At 38.5% G+C, this 10418-nt stretch overlaps 1 protein-coding gene across 1 annotated transcript; it reads left to right on the top strand.

Moving 5' to 3' along the window:
* Positions 1-3111: 3111 nt before the first annotated feature.
* Positions 3112-4087, top strand: LOC108039379. The gene has a single exon (XM_017116374.2). It carries the CDS (start codon positions 3243-3245, stop codon positions 3870-3872), a length of 630 nt encoding a protein of 209 aa, XP_016971863.1. The 5' UTR covers positions 3112-3242; the 3' UTR covers positions 3873-4087.
* Positions 4088-10418: the final 6331 nt, after the last annotated feature.

Here is a 10418-nt window from a genome sequence, read left to right on the forward strand (position 1 = left end):
AATCGCCGACAGCCAAGTGGCCAACGAACTCCAATCCATTGGCAATTGGAAGGTCGGCTTCGTCATGAAAAATATATATACATACATCGATATATGGCCACCGAAATAAACTAAAACAAGAAAGGAAAGCTAACTTCGGGCGGAGCCGAAGTTGATATACCCTTGCAGAATACTCTGTAAATTATATTCTCCAAAATTATTCATATGATGCATTCTTAATACTCATAAAAAATCCCAACTTCCTAACTTTAAAAACACCAAAGTTATGACATTTCCAATCGTTCAGTTATATGGCAGCTATAGGATATAATCGGCCGATCCTTATGAAATTCGGCATGTCGGATTGATTAGCCAAATATAAAACCCATAGAAAATCCCAACATTCTAACTTTACAAACACCAAAGTTATGGCATTTCCGATCAATCAGTTATATGGAAGCTATAGGATATAGTCGGCCGATCCTTATGAAATTCGGCATGTCGGATTGATTAGCCAAATACAAAACCCATAGAAAATCCCAACTTCCTAACTTTACAAACACCAAAGTTATGGCATTTCCGATCGTTCAGTTATATGGCAGCTATAGGATATAGTCGGCCGATCCCGGCCGTTCCGACTTATATACTGCGTGCAAAGGAAAGAAGGGTGTGTGCAAAGTTTCAATTCGATATCTTTAAAACTGAGAGACTAGTTCGCGTAGAAACAGACAGACGGACAGACAGACGGACAGACGGACAGAGGACGGACAGACGGACAGACGGACAGACGGACAGACGGACAGACGGACAGACGGACATGGCTATATCAACTCAGGAGGTGATCCTGATCAAGAATATATATACTTTATAGGGTCGGAGATGTCTCCTTCACTGCGTTGCACACTTTTGACCAAAATTATAATACCCTCTGCAAGGGTATAACAAAGGGCAATATCAAGTGCAATAAACCATAAACTGATGGAATCCCAAATTGAATATAACTATTGAAGAAAATTGCAAAAAATATATATATGTTCAGGCGGAAAACAAAATGTGCGCAAAAATATTGTTACGCAAAAACGACTATCGGCATACCCTGGAAATCAGAAATGTCTTGTCTTCTCACATCTTTTCACTGAGCTGGAGATCATTTTTGTCATGGGACTATTTTTGATTCGATCATGTCACGATCTTCGTTGTGGGATTTCGATAAGCTTAAGCTTTTAACATGAGGATATGGAAGATATCTTTGATCTTTGTTCGGACGTTGCTCATGTTTATTTCCATTTGACATGTCATTCTTATACCTTTTATAAATCCTATAATTGTGAACGTTGGGGGTTTCTGGGAATATTGCACTGATCCTAACCCTTGATACCCTTTCGTCACAAAAAAAATGGCACAATGTGCGCATATTGATTGTCTCTTTCTGCTTCCGATTCTACATTTCGGATTCTCCAATTCTCCGATTCTCCGTGACACAATTTCAAAATAAGGGGGCGGGGAGGGAGGGCGGCGGAAGTATCAGACTTTGTCGCCCATCGATTAATATGGATAACGACAGCACTTGCCGCAAATGGTGTGCCAACTTCCGATCATATGTACGTCTATATAAAAATCGAAAAAAAGCAGGCGAGAAGAAGAACCCAAACCATAAATCAGAGGAGCGTATGTTGACAACACTGGCAGCATGACAATTGCCACCTGCTGGGCTGAAAGGAAATCCCATTAATGACAAAATCAATAAATTCATATTTCCATCACAAGCAGACATCACAGAAAATAAACAAACCGAAAAAATGTACACAAAACCGAACGATTCAGGCAGACAGAATGCCGTTAAACCTGCGTTTTAAATACAATATTAAATTAAGAGGACCCCCAATTCCCCGCAACAGAGGGACAGAAATCTAATAATTAAATGGATTCTTCAAGAGCGCACACAAAACTCAACGGGGGAGACGGCAGGGCGAGAATTAAATTGATTTGCCAGATAAATCAAGAAGTGGTCACCACAAGAAGGTCTCCCAAGAAAACAGAAACCAATGCTTGGATAAAGAATTCAACAACTTTGTTAACCGATTATAAAAGCTTGGATTAGAGGGGGATAAAATCTTGAGATTAAAAACTTGAGATCAAAATACACTACTTTTGAATAGAAAGGAATTGTCTACAATATATGGATTATAAGTCAGGAAATAAATTGCGTTCACAGGCCTTAGAAATAAACCTTTGAAATGTATTCCTTTTAAACGAATTCTTATACTATTTTATTTCGTACTTATTAAAAAAATATTTTTTAATCTGACTTCAAATCAATTAAATAAAAACCATTGCTGCTGCATTCGAACGGATTATGCAATCACAATCTGCCGAGTGTTTTATTCCGGAAAAGTCAATCACTCAATCACTCAATCGGCGATTGAAGGAAACCAAACAGTTGGCAGTCTGCAGATTGCCGTTGCATTAATCACCCAAAGTTATGCAGGCAAATCAGAACCAATCGATCGGATCGCACTCATCATAATTATCGATGATAGCTCGTCTCGTCTCGACTCAACTCAACTCAACTCAAATCCAACGTGTCATGTCAAGTTCCCCGCCATCCCCATTCGCCTCTCTTCCTTTTGCCTAATTGAAATAATGCCGCCCCGTAATTGAATCAATTAAATCGGCAGCAAATCAGCGCCAGTGCGGAATGAATAATGCCCAAGAAGCTGATCTATGAGTTTCATCTTTAAAAATAAAGAACAATTTATTAAAGGGTTGAGACTTTCATTTGAAAAAATTTAAAATATTTAAAAATTTAACAAATGATAGTCAGATAGGATTGGAATAATAAATGTGAGAACATAAGCATAAACTAATATACAGTTTTAAACGTTCGATAAATATTTTTTATAATAATAGTTATAATATTTTATAATAATATAGCCCCTTTTAAAGTTTCCATTTATTTTATTTAATTCAAAATTGTTTAATTAACAAAGGCTATAATAAAACTAATTGAACCGTTCCATTTAGGATACAAAAGTCCCCGAAGTCCAAAGTCACGACCCAGAATGTGAGTCATGCGACCTCAGCAAACTGCTTGCCAGCTGTCTGGGGGTCTGTAATTATTTTGGTATTTGCCGCAGTTAGAAATGAATCGAAGCCGAGACACACTGACGCACAGAGATAGACACTGGCAGATTGGATCGGAGACACAGGAAGACCGGAGATACAGGTACAACTTGGGATCGCGATAAATTCGTGGGTAGTGGATGGAGCTGGCCAGGATTCGGATCCACCAGTGGCTGTTGCTGCTCCACCTTGTCGTTGTCGCGTCTGCTGGAAGTCACGCAAATTGCATGGAGTGTAAGCAGGTCAAGAATAAAGTCCCAGAGCGATGTAGATATTTGCTGGAGGAGGATCTGGTCTTTGAGCGGAGGTGTGGCGGCACCTATCCACTGTTGGCCTTCACCAAGTTTCGGGATACGTTCGTCAAGACCGGAGAACCGTTCTCCCTCTATATGCCCTATACCCTGGATCATGTCATGGTGGTGATGAAGGACTCGGCCCTGCAGAATTGCGCTCGCTTTCAGCTCTCAGATGTGGCCACGTTCTTTTGCCTGGACGATAATACAAATGAAACCATCAAGCTGGAGGTGGCCCACATGTACTGCTTCCCATTTCACATCCAGCTGCCGGATGACTTGATGCAGGAGTGCCTGGCGGAGAACAAGATGGGCAAGAGGTATCTGGACGATGTCCTCCGCGCCCGACGTGGCGTTATCCACTATACCTTCGGCGATAGTCGCGGCCATCGGCTTATTTCTGGATATTTCTGCCCGCTTTTGCTGCTCCTTCTGCTGATGATGAGTCGTAAATTTTTATGCGAACTGCTGCCATAAAGATTGATCGGTTAAGCCAAAGGGGATAGCATTAAAACCAAAAATTGCTAAAACAAAAAAAAAAAACAAAAAATGGGAAGAGTAGAGTGAAGTAAAGTAAATATATATGGATTTTGAGCCTTATCGCTGGCCTTGCTCCTGGCCATCTCCTCCGCCCCGCGGGCCCTTGTTGAGTATTTATTTTATGGCAAAACAAATTAAACTATATTAACGCATTGTTTGTTTTCTTGGGGGAATGGAGGGGCATGCTTCGGGGCTCCCATGCATCATCTCACCCTTATCCACCCTGAACTTCTTCCGCTTCTCAGGTACTTATTTTGGAGGAAAAGCTCTTGCTGAGTTGTTAAGTCTATTGTTGATTAGTTTTCTTTCTTTTTTTTATTGTGGGTATACACAAAAAAAATCGCTATGTTTTGGTTACAATACAATTTATCATAGAAAAAGAAATAACATTATATGATTGAATTGATAACAAGTATTTTAAGTCTCTTTGCCACAATTGTGGCTAACAAAATGTAGACTGCTCTTATTTTTTGCTTATTTCTTCTTTTTTTTTGCACCCTGCTTGGTAAGTATTTAACTTCGATCTGCAATCTCCCTGCGGATTTGCCCACATCACGTTGCAGCTCGTGATCCGAGGAGCGGTCACCTGCGGCTGGCTGGCGTGCGTACTCGCCAAATTTCCATCCACATTGCAAAACCTAATTCGCGATTGCCGATCCGCAATCCGCAATCCGCGATCCGCGATTATTCGCATCCAAATCTCGGGTCTCGGGTCTCTGGTCCCCATTCATCCGGTCGTTTGTAGTCGCGTCTAGCGGTTTCCCCCGACTGCAAGGAAAAGCCTTGGCTCGACCAACGACCAAATTGTCAACGCGGCGATCTGAATGCAGAACATCAGCATCAGATATATTCGAGTACTCCAGTTCGATCGCTCTGCTCCGATTTGCATTTTGGGCATTGGCCCGGGTTAAGGAGAATCAGAGGTTTCAGCAAGAGTTGTTTTGTTGCACAAATGCCGTTGTCCGCACAGTGCAAACCAATTCGCAATTATTTATTGTACAAATATCTCACGTTTTAAGTTCTGAAAAAATAAAAATGTGTTTTGTAAATATTTAGTAATTATAAAAAAAATAATATTTATATTATTTACATTTCCGACCCTATAAAGCATATATATTCTTGAACATCATCACCAGTATCGAATATCTAGGGATGTCTGTCTTTTTGTCCATTTCTAAACAAACCAGTCTCCCAGTTTTAAAGCTTTTCAAACGTTCCTTCTTTCTATTGTAGATAGTTTATAAGTTGGATCGGATGACTAAAAAGATTAAAGGAGTGTTATGCAATTTAATAAATATGAACTTTCTGATTAATTAATACATTTTATATTTACTTTTAACTTCATTAAAAAGAGATATTTTCTTTATTTCACTTGTGTCCCACTGTGAAAGAATAAAAAAAAAAACAAGAATTGTTTTACCCACACGCAAGTGGTTTTTCTTCTACTTGCCGTGGTTTCGGTTGTTTTGAATTTTCTTCTGGTATTAATAGGAATTTTCAATTGATTTTCAGTTTCGATTGACCGCACCGCAATTGTCACGTGTTGGGGCCCCTCCCTGCTTCTCCCCCCTTTTCCCAACCTTTTCCCCGTACCTTTCTCCGTACACCCCCTTTCGCACATCGGATCCCTTGCCCCATCAACTCATTACGCATCTGGCACACTTGAGTTCAATCAAATGCCAAATGCTGCAGCAGGTGAGGTCTTTCCCCGGCCTCTTGCATTTTCTGTTTCTCGAAGATAATTGCGCAAAAGCTTTGGAAAGATCTGTCCGGCCATTTGCATAAATTTCCCTTGCAAAAGGAGAAAAGGCTGGGGAAAAGGGGGACCACACAACCTGAGATTCTGCGGAGAAAGACTGCGGAGACCTGACTTCATCCTCCACACGGAAAACAATCGGCACACATTTTTGTTAGCCCAATATTGCTTTCTTCAAATGTATAACAGTTTTTAAATAGTCTTTTACATTTTTGTTTACTCCTTACTTAAAGAATCCTTTATGGTCACTAAGTAAATAGCCTCAAGAATGTCCAGAGGTAAAATTATTGATAATTAAATGATCACAAAAATAGTGTGATAGTTTGAACAATGACTTTTGGATTTTCAGAAACAATTATCATTATTTTAAGGGTCAAAGCGAAACTTTTTATTATCGAGTTCATATTTTTAAAGGTACCGACTTGTACAGATATCATCAAAAAGGCGACCGATTCTAAATACTGTTATCAAAAATACATATTAACGTAAAGGAGCATTAAAGTATGCTATTATTAAGCTAAGAGTTCCCTGCTTTTTTTCTGTGCAGCCATATGGTTGGCCAGTGGCTAACCATGTCATAAACAGTGATTAGGCGGCGGCTGCTGGTGGTGCTGTTGGTGCTGGTGGTGCTAGTGGCTCAGTGGTGCTAGTTGTGGTGTGTATTAAAACGGTTTCCATGTTGCAAATGGTAGCGATCATCCTCCTCCAGCTTCCTCACCTTCGCCCATCATCCTCGCTTCGATCGCAGTGAAATTGCATTATAAATTAATTAGTCAACTATTTTAGCAGCACACCTGCGAGGGGCGGCAGGAGGCTGGGGAAACTCTCCCATAGACGGAGTTTTTCAGAACAAATCAGGCTGCTCAAACAGAAGGCTCCAAAGACGGACATCTCCGGGGGCTTTGGGAACATTGTGACCGGCTACCGAAGAGATTCCGATTCCCCTCAAACGAGGTTTCCAATGATTCGGAATGTGACTGCCGCTCATTATTTGTATTTAGCCATTTATTTCCCTAATGCTTTCCGTAAGCGAAATTTATTTCATACCATATTTAGATTTCTCTTCTTCATTTTCCGTTCTTGAAATAATTACTGAAATGATTGTTTTGTACTATTTATTTATTACTTTATTTTAAACGTTTTTAACTTTTAAGAAAAGTTTTTAAAATATTTTCCAATACTTATAATGCCCGTGTAAAGGTTATTATAATTTTAGCTTGCCGAAATTTGCTTCCTTTGCTTTTTAAACTTTATATTATTAAGATGTTTAATTGGGTAATTCTTTAGTCAATATTAATTTACAAATAAAGTTTGTCAGTGCTCTATTTTTCCTGAAAAAAAAATACATCAGTCGCGTTTAATTTTTTTGTAATTCTCTAGTTGGTGACAAGATACAAATTATATTTTAAATTTTATTTTTTTTTAATTCTTTAGAGACCCCGAAATAAGTTGTTTAATCTTCCCACATGTGCCGATTCATCTTGTCATCGGTGGCAATCACAGTAGTATTCTTCTGCGGCGATTAGGACATGCCTACTTAGTGACAGCCATTAGGCTAGTTGGCTATTAATGGAATATTATGTATTCATTTGGGCGTTATCATCGACACCTTTCCCACTTTTTACCACGCACATATGGAGATCGATGGGCGTGGCAAAGATGAGAGGTGGAGGTATCTAAATTTAGAGAGGGCATTCAAAGGGGCATTAATCAGTCGATTTGTCGGGATTCCTTGGCTCGGAAATAATTAAAACATTCTCTTTGATGGTGACGAAGAAAAACAAATCATGTCATAGGGTCGAGAGATCAGAGATCACGGCGTTAAAACAATAAGCCAAACAAAGCGAATGTGCAGTTAACTTAACGGTCGAGCGTGAAGAAAAACATAAATAATGTTTGTCAAAGAGCCCTAAGAGCTCTCATATTGAGATAAACAAATTTACAGTCGAGCATCGCTTTGTTGAACTATGTAAAATTGAAGACATTGCAGTTTGTAAAGGTGTGTTTTTTTTTAAATAATAAATATAAAATGACAACAATTGGAGACACCAAGTCCTACAAATATTACACTTTCGTAATATCGAAATTACTTTCTAGTCTCGCTTTCAGACTTGATCATTTGGTTATTTTGAAAAATATAATTTATAAATATAAAACAATGAAATGTATGTAATAAGGTAGACAATTATAGGCAGATTCCCCTGTGGATCGACGAAGATCTTGAACCGCCAATCGATTTCGTTATTCGACGCCCTGACACATGAACTTTGGCTATTAATGGAACACGAGCGAGAGTAAAAGAATGGCCCCCAAAAAGGGGAGGGGAGGGGAGGGCGGGGACGGGTTCGGAAAGTACCGTTGGACGGGCATCTTCCTCAGCAGCAACTTTTTTTTTTGGCTACTTGGGGGCTACTTCTGGCCCATTGTCACCCCGACGATTTGTGGTAACAATAGACAATTTGAAATCTTGATCGAACCTTTTGTTCGGTTCGTTTCGCTGTTCGTTGACATTTGTCACTATCGCCAGTTGGGAATATATAGAAAAGCACAATCAAATCGATTCGATACGATTAGCAACAACCTGTCTTATAACCATAACCCATCGTAATCGGCATTGCACCGCCCCTTTTCTATTTCGATGCCTCAATTGCTGTTTATTTTTGTTGATATCGACACATTCGCAGACGCTTTGTTTTGCTGACTTTTTTTTCGGGATTATATCATTCCAAAAGGGTTGTGGCTTTGTTTTCTCCTGAGCCTGATATATCTCATAGAAAATTGGTTTACCATTTCTTAGCTGATTTCAATATATCAATACATATGTATACTTTTGTGTTTTCCTATTTTTTGCAATCTATTTTTGGGCCTCTTTGTCCGCGGCTCTCGTTTTATGCAAAGTGCGTGAAGGTGACTGGACTCTGATATTTCTGCGTATCTACTTATCTCCGCCTCTCCACCACCCCACCAATATATAAAGGTATTTTCGGAGCCCTTTGGTTTGGGGAGGGGCGAGTGTGATTGGCCAGTTATTGGCTTTTTTCGATGGATAGCTGTTCTCTAAAAGTGGCTTTTTTAGTAATCAAAGTATTAAACCTCTAACAAACATTTTTGTAACTCCTTGAATTTTCTTAGTTATATCATTTTTCAATTGCTGGTATAAGTTTAATAATTGAAACCCTGGTTTAGCTTAAGTAATATCATAATTAATTTATTATCATCTGTTTGTAAGATATCATTTTAAAATATGGCTATATTTTTATGAATATTTCTTGCAACCACTTATTGAAATTTAATATCCTGCAATTTATTTCTTGCCACTTTTAACGGCGGATTTAGAAAATTGTGCCTGAAAATGATTTATTTGAATTTCCCTGCCTTGAATATGAGCTTACATATGTATATCTATGTTTGGGCGTGGCTTCCATCTCGTTAGCAGCGTCACCTGCAGCATTAATTAAGCAACAAATGGCAGAGAACATGGCTCAAAATGGACTGAAGCCAGATGGGGGGAAAAAACTATGGAAGGAAAGCGTGGATCCCGGGCGGGAAAAGACATTCATAGATGCCCAGGAGAGATTGCCGCAACAAGATTCTTATCATCGCAACAGCGATGGGGCATGCCACCTGCAGCCTGCAACATCAACAACATCGGTCTATATCTGTCCATAGTCCACAATCCAGGGCGATGATAAAGTTATAAAAACGGAGCATTTCCGATTAACTTGATTGTCGAAAATTTGCAAACAGATGAAATATTTCAGCAATGTGATTTAATGGCAGTGTGGTGGCATCCACACGGTAATTGCAAACGCCAGCGGGGCGTTTTGCAACAGCAACAGTGTTGCACTTTACAAAAAGTCTAAAACTTATAATTTGAGTTCATACATTCTAAAAAAAAATATTGATTTCAATGTATTATTTAATATGTTTTTAATGTATAACTTTTGAACTAATTATAAATACTTTAGGAATATAAAATAAATCAATTGAATGATATTTGGCCTATTTTTTTTACTTTTAGCAAGAAGCGTTGATAGCGATAATTTTAATGCTTAAACTATTGTATAAAATATTTTCTATTTATTTGCTATCAACACAAAATGTATTTTATTATTGTTTCTTTTAATCTAAGTTCATTACTTTAAACACAGCAATATGTTTTGAGTATTATTTTGAAACTGATAATATTAATATAAACAAGAAAGGAAAGCTAACTTCGGAGCCGAAGTTGATATACCCTTGCAGAATATTCTATAAATTATAATCTCCAAAATTATTCATATGATGCATTCTTAATACTCATAAAAAGTCCCAACTTCCTAACTTTAAAAACATTTCCAATCGTCCAGTTATATGGCAGCTATAAGATATAGTCGGCCGATCCTTATGAAATTTGGTAGGTCGGATTGATTGGCCAAAAATAAAACCCATAGAAAATCCCAACTTCCTAACTTTACAAACACCAAAGCTATGGCATTTCCGATCAATCAGTTATATGGCGGCTATAGGATATAGTCGTCCGATCCTTATGAAATTTGGTAGGTCGGATTGATTAGCCAAAAATAAAACCCGTAGAAAATCCCAACTTCCTAACTTTAAAAACACCAAAGTTATGGCATTTCCGATCGTTCAGTTATATGGCAGCTATATGATATAGTGGCCCGATCCGGCTCGTTCCGACTTATATACTACCTGCAATAGAAAGACAACTTTTGGGAAAGTTTCAA

Source organism: Drosophila rhopaloa, unplaced genomic scaffold (assembly GCF_018152115.1).
Source record: "Drosophila rhopaloa isolate 14029-0021.01 unplaced genomic scaffold, ASM1815211v1 contig_3, whole genome shotgun sequence".
Classification (NCBI taxonomy): Eukaryota; Metazoa; Arthropoda; class Insecta; order Diptera; family Drosophilidae; genus Drosophila; species Drosophila rhopaloa.

Coding starts and splice junctions, on each gene's coding strand:
- LOC108039379 (XM_017116374.2), top strand. CDS start 3,243: ATGGAGCTGGCCAGGATTCGGATCCACCAGTGGCTGTTGCTGCTCCAC.